Source organism: Montipora capricornis, chromosome 8 (genome assembly GCF_036669925.1).
Source record: "Montipora capricornis isolate CH-2021 chromosome 8, ASM3666992v2, whole genome shotgun sequence".
In the NCBI taxonomy this organism is placed as follows: Eukaryota; Metazoa; Cnidaria; class Anthozoa; order Scleractinia; family Acroporidae; genus Montipora; species Montipora capricornis.
Genome location: NC_090890.1, coordinates 17,352,270 through 17,369,769, shown reverse-complemented (window position 1 = coordinate 17,369,769; position 17,500 = coordinate 17,352,270). Strand labels below are relative to the sequence as shown.

Sequence of the window (17,500 nt, the reverse complement as noted above, 5' to 3'; positions counted from 1 at the left end):
TCAAAAACGCGCATTCATCAAAGATAATTAGTATGTATGAGTTGACCCATTGTCTTTTCATTGTTTAAGTTTTATTGTTAGTTTCAGCGCAAGACAATGGCTATGTCAACAGTGAAGTGTTTGACAAAATTTCAAATAACGTAACGCGTGCTTCCAAGTGAAATTCGAGTCAACAATGCACTCGCTTCCGCTTCATATTTAATTTCAGACATTTGAAAATTACTTTCACTTCTCGCTGCATCAACAAATGACATAATGAGGGAAATAAATATTTTCCTGTGATTAAAACGTGAAACAGGACTATTTTCAATTTGAAAGACATCGGTTTTGCCAACAGAAATCGACGGTCAGTAAAGTTAGTCGATCAATAACAAATATCGCTAAGAGCAAGACTTGGACGAACGGCGCAGTGAAATGCAGTAAAATCAACGAAATAAGGAGTATATTCATTCGCAAACAAAACTTACTTACGCCATCTGAAATACCGGTACTTTCTCGTATATTTCAAAATAATTTTTGTAATGCGTGCGTGACATTCAAAAGGCGTCTCGTCATTGTGTCCTTTTGCGAATTGAAGCTGTATTACTTCAGCAAGATTTACTGGAATGCGCTCGGAGTTGAAAAATCTCCCCTTTAAGATATCTTCTGCACCAATTTCTTTCTTCAGTTAAGCTTTACGGATGAGAATTAACGCGGGGTTGGCTGGAAGCATACGGAGTGAAACCCTCTGTGACAAAAAAAGGAAATAAGCCACGGCTTACTTTGGTCGCGGCTTACATAAGACGCGAACACCGGAGTAAATGGTACAAGATCTACGTTCACGGCTTTCTCAAGCCGCGGCTTATCCTGGCCTGGGAGTTTATACTCGTATAAATAGTCCCTTTCGCGTATTATGTACGCCGCGGCTAGAGTAAGCCACGGCTTATTTTCTCTCGTATAAACGGCCCTAATGTCGTCTTCTTTTGTTTGAGAGCCTGGAACCAAATGTTTACTTGTCGGTGAAGCCGAACATGTATGAACGCAATTGCGGAGAGCAGTGGGAAACATTCAGGACTTCAGCAGAGTTTGAACTTGATTTCATATCTGCAGTTCAATATATGATTCATTTCATTATTATTTCATTCAGATTGATTCTTTTTCTTATTATTATTACTGTTAGGATATTAATTTTTTAATTTATTGGGCAACTTTGTTGTGCATACGTGCCCACGAGCATTATACCACGAGCCATGATTACAATGAGAACAGCAACTCATGGGTTCCTATGAGTATGATGGTCTGCTTGGCAGCCGCTGGAGCTCTGCTAATATAATCATAACATGATGCCCATAAAATAACCTATTAAATATGATGAAATGGTACCTTCTGAACCGCGACATCATGTTGCTGTTGAAGTTTCAGCTTATCTTCATGATACTTTGCTTCCACCATTTTAGTTCTTAGCTCAATCTTGGGGGAATAACGGTAAGCACACACCATAATATATTAAGCAATTGTATAATCCTTGCATGCAACCAAAATTAATATCTTCAAAACTAAGTAAATTGCAGTTATATTGAACAATCAAAGAACAAAGTAAACATGTAAAGGCACAATGTACAGATTGAATTATTTTGGTTTAAACCTGTAGACATTTACAATAATTTATCTTGTTAACAGTGAGAATTGTTGTTATATAACAAAAGCTACTGAATATTACTGAAAACATGAGCCTACTTGTTTGTTTGGGCTATAATCTTATAATCTTATAACCGCGAAGAGTTATCATCATTGTGCTTAAAAGCTCTTGAACAGCAAAAGCGGCCTTTGTTGTCTCTCTTCAGATGGCCAGCGAGAAAGGCTGCCATATTTGAAGTCGCAATGTTATGAGCAGTATGAGATGCGTGGTGCAAAAAATGGGAATCACCTTAAATTGCAATTAACACATTGTATGTACATGACTGTAAAAAATAAACAATAAGGTGAGTGATGCTGCTGAAATGCCCTCAGCATCACATCATTGTTCCCACATCACTTTTTGGACTAGTAATGAAATTCAATGTTCTCTGCTCAAAGAATGTTGACCTTCTTTAAGGCTGCTGTTGCCAAATAAAGTAATGATCTTCCATCACCAGTTATTCGAAATGGAACTTGACCAGAGGAAAGGCCAATATTTATCAATGGAACTGGAACTGAGGCCAGCTTCCCCCAAACTGGCAATTAAGGATTGTGATGCCTCATTATTTCTGAATGTTTACGTTCTGCTCAAGATTGAGTGCACTTTTCAAGTAACATCAGGTGAGTGTGATACCTTAGATCTTAGATACCTAAGTGCACCTACACCCCAAACACCACAACTGGAAAACCTACAATAACTTGCCAGTTTGTATTTAAACACGAAGAGGCACTATAAAAGGGGGCGCTTCATGCACTGCTTTTGTTCAAATTCATTCAAATCACGACTGATCAATTATCCAAGATGGTGACCCACAAACAGCAACACAAAGACGGAAGCACGAAAAGATATTTCTCGAGCGCAAAAAAACAGGGACTGGGAATTTGAAAAAAGAACGACAGATAACATTTTATGGCATACTACGGACACATTGCCACAAGGGGCCTTTTTATTGAAGAAATTATCAAAGAGCTCTCGGTTGCGTCCACGGCTGATTGATAAATCATTTGCATGTGCCTTTTATAGTCCCACACACGTCAACGCGCACGTCAACGGTGACTGACAAAATTAATGAGCCTCGATCTTCCCAGGGAAGACTTCCTTATATAGCGCACCTTCGTGTTTAACAACAGTTATCAGTATATACTAAAACAGTGGAGAGCATTGAACGCAGTCGCTGATTGGCTACTCAAACTCCTGATATCCTTTGCTAATTTTTCACCTCTGCGCAATTTGGTCGTAATTTACGCCTAAAAATGTTGTAATCATAGCAGGAATAAATGTTTAAATTCATCTTTTTGTGCTATATTATCTCACAGTTTTAGTACATACTAAAACAACTATTCACTGAATTGGAGGTGGCTGTTGGTGGACATCTACTGAGCCGCAAAGCTCAGGGCCTGAAGAAGGATTGTTTCAATAGCTAGAATATGACCTTTTGTTATACAGTACATGTACATGGGAGTTAACTGTCTTTAATATTCAATCTTCGTTCACTGTCTAAAATCTTCACACGTCATTGGTTAAAACTGATCATGTGAGTTCCCGTTACCTAGCGACATCAAAGTGACAGAGTGCATTATTACAATAACGCATAAAAACTGTGTAGTGTTCTTCAACTTCAAATGTACATGGCTTCAAGTTCAAGATTTTCCGAGGTTGAGGAGGAAAAAATTACTGAAATAATTGACGCTGCAATCCCGAAAAACACAAAAAGGCAAACCACTTGGAGTGTGTCTATTTTCAATGGTGAGTTGAGCAAAACTGAGTTTTTTTGCAAGTTTTCTTGGCAACTCTCGCTCTCTTTTGTAAGTTAAATTTAATGCCGAAGTGTGTGTACCTTTGTCAAAAATGTTTGTTATTGGTAGTGAATGTTGAATAAAAATGAGTTTTAAGTTGAATGTTCTTGTTTTCAATTTTGATTTTCTTTAGTTCATTGTTTTCTCATTCAAACAAGTCGCGTGGGAAGCCACTGTAAGTCTATCGCCAGCAGTGAACTCAAATTGAATATTGAAAGGGTCAGAGACTGTTAGTTCGTGTTTTGTTTACAAATACACAGACTTGCTTACTGTACAATGAACTCGAAATTTTCAATACTGTACTCAGCTTCGCTTTGTGCAGTACATTGTAAAGTAAGCACGTGTGTGTATTTGAAAACAAAACACTCACAACAGTCGCTAACCCATATTTTATTGTTTCAGTCCCTGTTAGGCTGTCAAAGCCCACAGACATCAATCCTTGCTCATCACAGAGTCTCTAGTAGCTCAGTGGTTATATCATCCAGGAAGGTTAGTGGGTGAAGAGTTCAAATACCAACTGGAACTTGATTTTTTTCTCTAAAATCTACTTGGTCATCATAATATTCACCATGCACTTGTCTCCAATACAGAACTGAATAATTATAATTTTATTTTCAGTTTTACCAGTCAAAACAGTCATTAACTATTAACTGTTAAGCTAAGATCGACAGAAAACAAAGTGATAAAAAGCTTACAACAGTCGTATAAAAGTGTATTACAAAAGTGATAGAGCAACGACAAGTTTGATGATCAATACCTCTCTGTCACTTGAACGATTAAAGCTGTGATCATCTTTAAGTGTTCCATTCAAAGACGAGATACCTTAGTTTAGAAAAGTGAAAATAAAAAATATTGACCAAACCAATAGTAACTAAAAATGTTACAGGAAGAAGTGGATACAAAAGGTAGAAGAATAATTACGTATTTATGATAAATTATTAATTATTATTATTAATTATTATTATTAATTATTATTAAGTTATTATTAATTATTATTAAGTTTGATAAATTATTAATTATCATGATTGTTATATACAGTATATATATATATAATCTTTTGATCCCTTAAACAGCTCTTTCAAATACACATAATTTATTATCATATAATATGCTTTGTTCTAATGTTGAAAAAATAATCTTTTGTCCAAATTTAAGGACGTTCGCGCCCATTGCTACTGCGCATCCTTACAGCGAAAACAAATTCACATAACATGTCATGCATCGAGCGCACACAGTAAGGACTAAAATGAACAATGATAGGGCAGATGGCCATTGTTATGGCTTTGCTTGGATTTAACGATCTAAGATGCTCGGTGACCACTACTTTTCTTTTCAGAAACAGATTTTATTTACAATTATCTCCACATCGTCCAAAAATGAACAAAAAATCAATGTGGGAAGTTTAAAAAATTTCAAGATTTCTGCCCTCGGGACATGGAATCCTGCCATCTTGCGGCTGAAAGGTGCATGAAACTATGGTCGCTAAATGCGAATTTGTTCTTTAAGGAACCTCAACAGTTAACTAAATTCACTTGATGGGTCCACTTATCAGCAAAGCTTAAAAAAATTCATTCTTGGGAGCCAATTCAGAGCTACCTTAATTATTCGAAAAATTTCATTGTACCATAACATTGCTGTTACGTGATACAGTGTTGTAGTGACAGCCCTTCTAATAAAAAGGTTCTTAAAAGTAGTGAAACTCATTCCAGCCACCTTAAAAAAAAATGGGAAAAAAAATGGGAAAATTGGAAAAATTGCTAATAATAATTGACATTACCAACCTCTAGTAAATCCATTGTAGTGTTTTGTCTTTGATGGCTGGAAACCAATAAAATTGCTTTAAAGATTTGCAGTACAAAGAGCAGTATATGTTACTTTACTTTTAATAATAATAATAATAATAATAATAATAATAATAATAACAACAACAACAACAACAAACCAATCAAATTATTTCAAATGAAATGCAAGTAATAAACAGTTTTCTTACAGGAGATGTCAGATAGCCTGAATCAGAATGATGATATTCTAAAGGACTCTGATGAGATGGTGGTGAAATATTTCCTCCATATATTGACTCTAAAATGTCACCATTATATCCTTGGGAGAGGCTTCCTTTGTACTGTTTTTCATCCCAATCAGGATCAAATCCGGGTGCCACTTCACGACCATGCTTGTCGTCTCTACTGGAGTTAGTGTAAGTTGTGGATCGTGGTTGTTGTATAGAATTTAGACCACCTGTGGTTGGTAACTCTCTAAAACAAAGAAAAGGATAGCATGATTTGGGAAATTAATGTTTTCAATAAAAAAAATTAGAAGAAAGACAGTGCAGAGCATGATCACTGTGTGTACAGTTGATTTGTTTGTAATTTTTTGTGATGGCTTACAATGCATAAAACACACTTAAGGCACTGAGTATTAATAAAAAGATGCCAATAAGAAAATCCTCTCCCATTTTACCCCCTTTTTCCTTCAATATTTACTTCTTGTACTTAGTTCCTGTTCCTTACACCATCTAAGTGCAAGAGCTACATCTTAATTATAAATTGTATGTTTACTGTAACTTTTGTTATGCCTTCTCTATCTTTTGCAAAATGTATTGTACGCACATATATCAAACTAATGTGATGGAAAAACAGATGTGAATCTGAAATCGGGTCACCTCGCAGCTCTTACAAGGTCTCACCTGATTGGAGACCACCCTTGAGGTTTAACAAAAGAACAAATAACAGAAACAATGGACCCTAGGCCTAAAACAAAAGGGCCATTGTTTCTGTTATTTGTTCTTTTGTTAAACCTCAAGGGTGGTCTCCAATCAGGTGAGACCTTGTCGGAGCTGCGAGGCTACCGCTGAAATCAACGTAAATAACATTATGATTAGGGTTAGGTTAGGTCACATAGCAAGAAATTATGGCAAACCTTGGGAGTACAGGGCCACTTGCAGATGCATCTGAAAATGCACTTCCTAAAATGTAACAGGGAACTGTAATATTGGGGTTTGGCCCTATTTTAATTTAGTTTTGGTACACCTGTATTTTGAGCCATTCTACAAAAGGGTTGACCATAAACCACATTGACCCATTGTGAGATCGACTTAATAGATTTTAGTCTGTCCCCCAGATGATTTTACTCCTCAATGAGGGGTGGGGTGAGGGTGCAACAATAACCTTCTCTTTGAAAGGGTAGGGCTTATCACCAAGTCTGCAAATAATTACATGTATTTGCCATAGGCCTGTCTTATGTCAGGCCAGGGACAAGGCTTGACCTGACAAGCAGCCACCCTGGTCAGACAATTATTAAGTGGGGTGCCTGTGGCAGACCACTTTATAAATTTCCAAGGAAAGGTTACGTTTATGCAAACGTTGGCCGTGTAGCACTTATATTTTAAGCAGAGTTAACTGACTAGCGTGTAATGTGAAGTGCTAGATTTCAATCCCATATGAACCATGTGAGCGGTAGCCCTACTGATGGAAATTTCATGCACTTCACATTACACTCTAGTCAGTTAACTCTGTTTAAAATATAAGTGCTACACGGCCAACGTTTGTATAAACGTAACCTTTCCTTGTACTTGTACATGTTCATTGCCGTGACTTTAACATCGTCACTTCCCACGGCCTGCTCCCGTCTGACCTTGTAGCTCAGTCAGTAGAGCGGTGGAGATCTAACCCGAAGGTCGTGGGTTCAATTCCCACCCTGGTCAGAGTTTTTCTCTGTCCTTGTGTGGGCCCATTTCCATCTGTAGGGCTAACGCTCACATGGTTCATATGGGATTGAAATCTAGCACTTCACATTACACTCTAGTCAGTTAACTCTGTTTAAAATATAAGTGCTACACGGCCAACGTTTGTGTAGGCGTGGCCTTTCCTTGTACTTGTACATGTTCATTGCCGTGACTTTAACATCTTCACTTCCCACGGCCTGCTCCCGTCTGACCTTGTAGCTCAGTCGGTAGAGCGGCGGAGATCTAACCCGAAGGTCGTGGGTTCAATTCCCACCCTGGTCAGAGTTTTTCTCTGTCCTTGTGTGGGCCCATTTCCATCTGTAGGGCTAACGCTCACATGGTTCATATGGGATTGAAATCTAGCACTTCACATTACACTCTAGTCAGGTCACTTTATAAATTTCCAAGCTTCTCATTTTCATTGTCTCGTTTTTTTTCTTCTTGATTATTAAAAGCTTTTTCAAGTGGTTCAAATCTTTTGTATTGCCCGTAGCCATTAGCAGCCAAAACATGGTAGCCTGCTATTTGATTGACAGGAAAATCATTATGTTTTGTGATTTAACGTCAGACCTAAACATATTGATGGCAATCACGTGCAAGGTCTTTCAAGTAAAATCACTAAAGTTAAGTCAGGATTCATGTGGGAAGATTGTTGCTATTCAAATTATTCTTCAGTCACTTTCGGATGAATTTTAAGAAAATAGTTCAAGATTCCATTCAAATGTCTGAAGTTCTGTAGGGAGATAACTGCTCTTCTCTGCAAGATGAAGTATTACATGTAATATAGAATCGAAATAGCCACAGGTGATGGTCTCGTGTGACACAGTTTGGGCAAATGGGAAAACTTTGTCAAGAACAAAAAATCCTTGGAACATTCACCAGATTTACATACGATATGCTACTACTCATTGAACCCAACTTGTGTGATAGTACTTTCATATTTCTGGGTGACCAATCGAAGATAATACAAGCCACAAGTTTTTAGGAGATTTAGCTAGTTTTTTCAGACCAATGTATTTAAAAACAGTATTTTGAATTTGATATTTGAAATATTCACATGCATGTGTATTTTCCCGCACAGTGAATCACAGACAGAGAATCACTGGTCCTTAATGCCATATGTTTTATGACGCATGGTATTTATTTTAAGCAAATTGGAACAAAAACGTCAACGTTTAAAGGGGCACTTGTCATGGTAAATTTGCTTTTTCTAGGTCAAATTTAGGTGAAAATCTAAATTAGTACTTTAGCTCACACAACACATTTTCTGTGAAAACCATCTACAAACTTGAAAAAAAAAATTCCAGTTTTTTCAAGTTTCAATCCATTTGCATCCTCTCCATCCATGACAAAGAATAGCTTTAGTGCACTTCAGGGCAACAAAACTACACCATTATATTTTGGTCTTGCTTGATGCAAAGACATATTATTTTAGTGTTTTGAAGTTTGACTGAAATAGCATGACACTGCACCTTTAAGAGGGGCTGAGGTTTTTTTGCACTTTCATAGAACATGAGAAATGCTATGATGAGTATACGTTGATTTTGTCTACTAAATTCATCTCACTTATGAAATTCTCTTCTTTACATTAAACAGAATGAGTGTTTAAAATCTAAAGAGATGTTGTTGTTATTTAATCAATAAATGTCAAAAGAGTTTTCACCGAAGAGATCGTGACTTGACCGGGGAAAGATACATTTTGGACATTATAATTTGCCAAAATATATGTTGGCGTCTTGATGACTTCCATAATTATAGTGACATCATCAGTTTACAACACGAAAGTATTTTACCTCATGAGCGAAAGTAAGCGCTTTCGTGGCAAATTGAACTCCAGGTGTTTTCGTTGATTACCGGCCGCCATATTTGTGGACAACAGATGGTCCACTAACAAGGCGTCATCGTGTGAAATGCTTCGGCAAATTATGACTATGTACCGCACAGACCTGAGATTTGAAGAGGTGGTTTATCTATTTGTCTTTACAGCATTTCAAGTCCTTGGTTTCTTTTATTGAAAGGTTTCGAACTTGTGTTTTGTTGCATGACAATTAAAATGATCCAAACACACGTGCACTGCCCAATGCTGTTTTGACAATATTTTTGCTTTCGTTTTGCCATTCTATCCTTATGTTGTTGCTTTTTTGTTTTTGTCATTCTATTCAAACAAAATACATTTGCACAAATCCTGAAATGTTTCCGCTTTTGTTTGTGCATACGCAATAACGTTAACTTTTCTAATTTAGTTATTGAGGTTGCGGTAAGGAATGTAATTTGAGCCCCAGAAAATTCACCGTAAGGAAAGGAAAGGAACTTTATTTAAGTGTCTAATCTAGCACTGTAGAGCACTAATCACGGACACTGTAAATTGAATTAACAAGTTAAAGCAAATCAAATCAAATTTTGGTTTTTGAGGAGAGGGGAAAACCGGAGTACTTGGAGAAAACCTCTCGGTGCAGAGTAGAGAACCAACAAAATCAACCCACATATGACGCCGAGTCTGGGAGTCAAACCCAGGCCACATTGGTGGGAGGCGAGTGCTCTCACCACTGCGCCATCCCTGCACCCCAAGACTGGTCATAAAATCTTATCAGTCTGATGAAAATGCAAACAACATGCAATTGTGGAACAGTAACCTTGTGTTACTTAATTTAAATCACTGTAACAATGGGTTTTTGGGAAACACCTGGCGCAAATTTTGAAATCCGAACTGCATGAATATGGGCATGGCATTACTAGTAAGAGGACGTGAAATGCAAGCTGCAAATGAAAACAAATCAAAATGAAACTTATTATGCATTACGGCCATATACATTGTATTAAAAGGCCACCTTCGCATTTGGCTTTCTTGAGTGAAAATATATTTTTTAATTTCACATTGTAACAGAAGACCCCGGTCTGCCTGTCCAGTCAAAAACTCAAATTTACCTGAGAAATTTACCAGCGCTTACAATGTATTTACAGGCTTGCTCATCACATTACTTCCCCATTACAAAAAGAGAATTGGTTGTCAATTAGCAATGACAGAAAAAATAAGCTAGGAAAAAACTTCCTAACTTTCATTCAAGTGAACAGTCCATCCTCCGAATGTATATGTGGTATTCGAGAGGGGGGGGGGGGGGGGAACTACCCGGAAGATCAGGGGGATTGATGTGTGAAAGAAGGGTGGGGAAGGATAGAATCAATGGTGAAGATCAGGGAGGGGTAGGAGAAGTTGATCAACAGAAAAAAAAAGGTTTCTTTTGTTGTATTTTTTTTGAGACCCCTTAAAAACCAAGCCCATGTTTTTGTACTTCACCCCTCAAAAAAGGAAAATCCCCTTTTAAGACAGTTGATTAATTAAGAGAACAGTTTTAAAAACTTTACCCTGGTTTGAAAGTTTCAACTCAGTTTGAAAAATGTGAACTGGTTCAAAAAAAAGAAATTTTCAAACCAAGAAATATTTGAAACCAGAACATCTGCTAATCGCCTCAATATATTTTCAGGAGAAGTATTATCTTTTCTCAAATCCTGGAGTAATCATCATTTCAGCAGGGCTTGAAATTAACAAAAAAAAAAAAACAGTTGCAATTTTGCAACAAGATATACGAAAATTTAGTTGCAAAATCGTTGTGCTGCATTGTGTTGTCAGTGGCGTAGCAAAACAAAATATGAGCCCACAATACTTGTGTTGAAAGAAACCGCTGAAAATGGTGAATGATATAGAAGGAATGGAGTTGTGCACGTAATATCGCAGTGAAATTACGCAACAATTACTCTACTTTCAGAATGAAAGAAAACTCAAGGCGGGAAACAAAATAATTTTGTCATTTCTTCATTTATTTTAGTAAAAAAAGCAGTAAAGTGGCAACTGCTAACCCTTTTGTTTTGAAAGAGCACAGAATTTGCGACTCCTCCAGATATTTTAGTTGCAAAAGGAAAAAATTCAGCGACTGAATTGGTCACAATTTCAAGCCCTGATTTGTGAGAGACTTAACAGATTTTACTCATCAACTGTGGGTGTCCTAGGGCACCCGAAGAGTGAATGAGTTAAGGTCATTCACAGGCCACAGTACCAATATACAGTATTTTGTTTAGTGCAAGGAGGGGTGTCAATACCTTTTCAATTAGGCCAGGAAACTACAGTAGGAAATAGGGTGGAGAAAAACAGTAACTTTGTAGTGTTTACTCTATTTGTCACTCTGAAAGTACATGTAGGTGATATTCATAGAATCTCATTGGGAGTTCTCGCAGCTTCCCTTATTAAGTTAGATCCAACAAGTTGTGAGATTGAGTAACAGCAAGTCCCACTTATTCAAGAACAGGATGGAGTGATTGGGGCAAGGCAAAAAGGAGAGACTGAAGGTTGGATGTAACTCTGGCAAAGCCCTTTCTTGCCTATTTTAAAGTGTTTGTTTGTTTGTTTGCTATTTATTTATTTGTTTGAGCAGGTTGAAGTTTTGGCAGCTATTCAGCTGATGTGGACCTGCTATACCAACCCAACCATATCATCACAGAGGACAGCCACAACACCAGGAACTTCATCACCTACACTTCTCAAATAGTGGTGGGTTCATTAACTTCCCAGAGGGAACTAATGAACGTGGAGTCCTTATCTGAGAAGACTTGAAAATCTAATGTAATTACAAAGGCAGCACTTTGTCTTCAGTTATTTAAAGACCCTGAGTGTTGGTCCGGCCGGAGTCAAACTCACACCCTACTGCATGGCAGCCTGGTGCTCAACCAACTGAGCCATCGGCGCGCAGTCGCAACTGCACAACTCAATGGAACTTAAAGGAAAAGGAAGACTGACTGCGATCAAGATCTTAAATTGTTTGACTGCACTTGTATGAAATATTAATCAGAAGCAGGACGGTCACTGCAAATGTGTTCTCTGTCCATGAACGTTTCATTTGGTCTGCTGAGTGAACATTTACTGTATAATGATAATTTGAATTTGCCCCATACCTGATGAACTGGCAATTTCTTTGAGCCAGTCAGGGGGGTGATGGCCGAATTCCTAGAAATTAAACAGTAAACAGAGTAAGTGATTGCTGGCAAAAAAAACTTACAGAAATAAAAGAACTAGCCATCCAATTTAAAACCAAATGCAAATTCAAGGGAACAAATATAACAAGGTACATGTATATGAAGCCATGTTTTTATTATGATGACAAAAAATCCCTTTAACCCTTTCACCCCTGAACTGGCATAAACCGGCCATACAAGCTGTACTTAGTATTTTACTCTGTCTAACGCCAGACGATTTTACTCATCAATGGGGAACCCCTGGGAGTCAATGGGTTAAAGGATCCAATCCTACAATGTAGTTGGGCGTATCTATGGTTTTGTTAAGATTTTTGCCTACCACAGGTTATGGTTTTGTAACTTAATTATAAATGAAACCATACATGACATTGATGCCCTGATATTATGTACAGAAGCTGACCCTAGCTGACACAGTTAATATAATTATTACATAACAAATTATTTTTAGTACTTCCAGTCAATTTATAAAATTATTCTCTACAATAATGATAGCTGAGCTCCATGGTCAAGAAAATAATGGTAACCCATCGATGCAAAAAATTTTGGTTTTTTTTGCTTTGACGTCATCATACAACTATCCGTCTGTAAGTACATGTATGTACGTCCACCCCTCCAGGCATGCCAATGTGACCAGTATCACATGACCATATCATGGGCCTCAGTGAAGGGATTTATTTGTGTGGTTCACACATGTATGTGCAAACAACAGACCTCCATTTAAATCTGTACTTTTGAATGTGATTATTTTTCACGAGACATTCTGCTTGTAAACCAATCAGGATGGTCTATTTTAATTGTGGTTTTCCCGACCGAATGATTCCGCCTTTCGACGAATCATGAAATTGTTTACAAAAATCATATCGACCACATACGGAACAGTCTGCAAGTTTACCAATGAGAAGAGGTCTTTCTGATCGATTTCAATTAACACGTCCTCTGGCATTTATTTTAAGCACAGCTTTGCCTCGTCACGTATTTAAAATCGTACAATCAGGTTTTCAATTTGTTCAATTCCATGTATACATGTACCGTCAAATTTTCTTCGATTATAGTCGTTTATCTCAAACTGCAATTCATCTCCATTGCTTGCATTGTCTCATTGGTATGTTTTCTGTGATGGTCCGAAAGAGAACTTCATTCAACTTCGTTAAACACAAGCAGAGATTTTATAAAACACAGATATTCTCTTGGGAATATTATAATCCGTTTTTGACTCGAAACATTCCAATAGTTAGCAGATAAGACATCTACAGTATTTACATATCTTGTGCACAGTATACATAACAAGCTTGAAGTGTAAATCTACGCTCACCAGGCTTGGAAAAGTTGAAGACTCCTCAAAATGTCTAAAACTTCAAGTTTAGTCTAAAATTTCCTAATCTTCCTCTTGTGTGTGTGTGTACAGTGTATTGTATATTTTAGTTGTAGTTTCCTCTTCGGTGGAATGATTCCACCTTTTCACCAATCATGAAATTGTTTACAGAGATCATACATGTATCAACCACAGACGGAACAGTCCGCAAGTTAACCAATGAAAAGAGGTCTTTCTGATCAATTTCAATTAACATGCCTCTGGTGTTTATTTTAAGCACAGCTATAACCTACGAGAATACAGCTGGGGCCTTCGTCACGAACTTAAAATTCCATGTATACTGTCGAATTTTCTTTGATTGTAGTCGTTTATTTTAAACTGCAATTCATCTCCTTTGCTTGCACATTTTCTCGTCAGTATGTTTGCTGTGATGGTCCGAAAGAGCACTTTTTTCGATTTTCCTTAACATATGCAGAGACTTCATCAAATGCAGATAATTATTCTCTTGGGAATATCTGACTTTTGACTCAAAGTATACTTGGCGACCTCGGAACGAAAATTAATCAGCAACTGCAGCCAGTGTTCACAAGCAAAAAGATCACTGATCATCTGAGAGTTACGGAAGAAAAGCCTCCCCTGATAAATGAGCAAAGTGTAGTATATGAATTCACATGTGACTTGTGCAATGCAAATTATATTGGTTACACTTGCTGCCATCTCCATCAATGCGTAGAAGAACATAAACATTCTGTGATAGGAAAACATTTCAGGTTTGAGCATACCTTAACACCTGACAATTTAATTAAAAACTTTTAAGTCCTCAAGAAATGCCGTGGCATTGTTTGATATTTGAAATGCTCTTGATCAAAAACAAAAGACCGAAACTGAATACGCAAGCGGATTCTACAGTGTATTCGCGTGAACGTTTTTACATGAATATATATCAATTTTACATTTTTGTTTAACATGAATGTTTTCATGTAACTTTTGCTAATTTAATTTTCTCACATCCCAAGTACTATAAAATAAGTCGTCGAAATGTCATGTTACTTTGCTCTCATTAATTTTTCTACTTAAAAGTTTTTCGAAATCGTTTTTTATAAGAATACTGCGAAGGGGTCTGAATAGGAGCTTCCTGTTTATCACTGTCAGAGTGTATAAGATATGGTAAGGTTTAGTATTCTCCACCAAGCTGTGTTAACAACTGCAAAGCTGTGCTCTAACTGCGCCCGGTCGCCTGAGGCGACTAACATTTGGCTTCGGGCAAGTGAGAAAAATTACCTGGTCGCCAGACCGGGCACTCTGGCTTATTGTATTTTGAGCAGACAAGCAAGCTAGAATTTTAATGTGTTGGTGGTTACAGTTTACAAAAGCTCTCAGAATTTTTTCTTTATTCTTTTACAAAACAATCGGTTCAAAGGCCGTTCACATGATTTCACACGTAACATACATGTGTAATCCGTGACTTTTTTCGATTCCTTCTCAAAAAATAGCATTAAATTTGGCTCTTGGAATTAAAAAAAGTTGTTAGTTCTGCTCTGACAGGGGTAAAGCACTGTGCAATTTATTTTTGTGTGAACCAGGAACTGCAGTTCATGCAAATTTAATATTTTTATGATTTTTTCTGCGGCACCTGCCTTGCTAAAATATATTTAGGTTATGGTTGTTTTTCCCCTGTATATGAAATAACGAAATAAAAAAGGGAAAGATATGTTAGTTGTTGTTGTTTTAGAAACAGAGCAATCCCACATTGTCTTTGGTGTTGTGACAAGTCATTGAATGTCCTAAAAATAAAAACACACACAGACTAACTCTTCGACCGAATCCACAAAAGCTCATTCAACTTAACATTTTATTGATAATCTAGGGAAAACATGCATAAGTTCTGTCTGTTCTGTGCTGTAGTGATAATTTTCGTCCAGATCAAGATGACGTGTTTAAAAATATTGCTCAAATAGCTTTTGGGCCACCGTGGTCTCATTGTTTCACGGCAGTTTTCCCGGAAAGCGCCACGGGAATCAAGTGGCATTGATTCAGGTTTTGAAAATTTATTTTCAACCTAACTATGCAGTAAAAAGGTTTACCGTCTTTATCATAATTACATAAACCTGAAAAGCATCAGTGGCATTGCCACTTTTCTTGTCTTTCTCAAGTATGCGTGAAAAATTTGACGGGTTGCGGGTTTTTCTTGCACTAGCGAGTTTGACGCTCACCAGAGCAGTAGCAGCAATGTTTTGTTGAGAGAGAGAGAGGGATGAAGATCTTGCTGCGTTGTTGATCTCAGATAATTAATTAAATAAATAATTCGGGCGACAAACTTAGAGGACAAACTTCGAAATGATTTTTCACAGAAAAGCCTGTGCTAAAGGATGGGGAAAATATCAGGAAAACAATTTCAAGCAATTTTAGAATGGCAGCTAGACAATACCATCTAGGAATTGAGGTTAATGATGAAGATAAAAATTGCATACAAGCCATTATTTTGAGCCCATATTTTTTAATGCCACGAACTACACTTCATGGCCATCTTTTTCGCGTTGAAAATCATGCTTGATCATCAAATCAACCTCTCATGAATGAAAACTTAATATTTTGGACTTAAAATTCAGAAAGTCTGGTTAAAAAACCTTTTGAAGGATCTAATTCTATTCATATTTTCTTGCCCATCGAACTCTGAAGCGTAATTAATTATGCAAAACACAATCGCCTTTGTTTGTTGTCATGGAGAAATGACAGGTGGTAACAGATAATTAAAAAATTCAAAAAAAATTCATAAATTCTTTTTTAGCCAAATTTGGTGGAAATATTGGTTAACTAAATTAAAAAGACTGTACCCGAACAATATTTTTGTTATTCTGAAAAGTCCTTGGTTTTTATGCTGAATTTTTTTCATTGAAAAGCCCATTTTTATAACTTTTAAAATGACATATTATTCTAAGCCACATTGCTATGGATAATTAAGTCCAGGGAAGTTAATTAGTTTCATACATATACCAGTAGGTATTTGAGGACCCCTGTTTTCAACCAAACACAAATGAGAAATAACCTGGAAGCTCCGCTTTTAGGCTTGGCTAAATATATTAAATTATGTTTTTTTGAAGAGTGAAACACACACTGTAATGCTAATACTGTAGACACCTTGAACATTTCAAGGGGACCCCAACTTTCCCTTCAAACTTTTACGATGATTTAAATAATGGGGTAAACGCCACAGCAGAAGTGGATTTTTGGGGGCACTATGTGGCATTTTGCAAGACAGCATCATTGCACTTGTAACATACAATGAAAACTTATTGATCTGCAATGAGAGCCATACCTCTTCAAGTTCCACACTAGCACTCTTTTTGCTGACAGGTTCATCAAGATATATAGACTGCAAAAACCACATTTGGATGTTATGCATACTAATTACCATGTCTGTTTGACTATAAGTGTTGCACATACACGTATTGCAATGGTGTTACACTTAAACTGCTCAGACTTCAGCCGACCAGAGTGGCAGAATTTTTCCATGCATGTTAGAAACTACTGTAAACTGGATTTAAAATTATGGCAACGTATAATGTTGTGCTTCAAATTTTTTTCCTGGTTCGAAATTGTTTAAGCTTCTTCAATTCTGATTTTACTCTGTATCAGATCATGTTAATGTATATGAAACAAAGAAAACTGCTTTTAAAAAATTTGAAACCAAAAAATTTGAAACACAACATACTGTACATGAATACAAAGAGACCCACCATGTAGGATGGTAATGCCTGAAGTGGTCCTGCCTCTGGTCGCCTTGTGAATGGATCCTCCAAAAGACCACGTTTAACCATGTGAAGTAACAACTGTGCATATAAATTACGATTTTTCCTGTAAATAAGAAGTGTTCTAATGAAGCAAACCAGCAATTTTCTGTTATTCCACAGTCAAATCTTTGGAAACTGTCCACACTTATTATTTTGATGTACAATGTAGTATTAATAAAATTATTTTCGTCATTC

The 17,500-nt window shown here is 36.9% G+C and overlaps 1 protein-coding gene across 4 annotated transcripts in view; it reads right to left on the bottom strand.

Moving 5' to 3' along the window:
* Positions 1 to 17,500, bottom strand: part of LOC138014433 (centrosomal protein of 112 kDa-like) — a 79,228-nt gene that overhangs the window by 46,522 nt on the left and 15,206 nt on the right. For 3 of the 4 annotated variants that reach the window (XR_011125312.1, XM_068861500.1, XM_068861501.1), the window contains 8 exons: positions 17,252 to 17,369; positions 16,831 to 16,887; positions 12,122 to 12,173; positions 6,373 to 6,418; positions 5,444 to 5,708; positions 5,235 to 5,271; positions 4,211 to 4,275; positions 1,363 to 1,449 (listed from right to left, as the gene is read on the bottom strand). Coding sequence is in view for 3 of the 4 variants with exons in the window: in XM_068861500.1 (XP_068717601.1) it covers positions 1,363 to 1,449; positions 4,211 to 4,275; positions 5,235 to 5,271; positions 5,444 to 5,708; positions 6,373 to 6,418; positions 12,122 to 12,173; positions 16,831 to 16,887; positions 17,252 to 17,369 (727 nt within the window). In the remaining variant the exon portion in view is untranslated. The remainder of the gene's footprint in view (positions 1 to 1,362; positions 1,450 to 4,210; positions 4,276 to 5,234; positions 5,272 to 5,443; positions 5,709 to 6,372; positions 6,419 to 12,121; positions 12,174 to 16,830; positions 16,888 to 17,251; positions 17,370 to 17,500) is intronic. The other variant, XM_068861502.1, reaches the window with a different exon arrangement.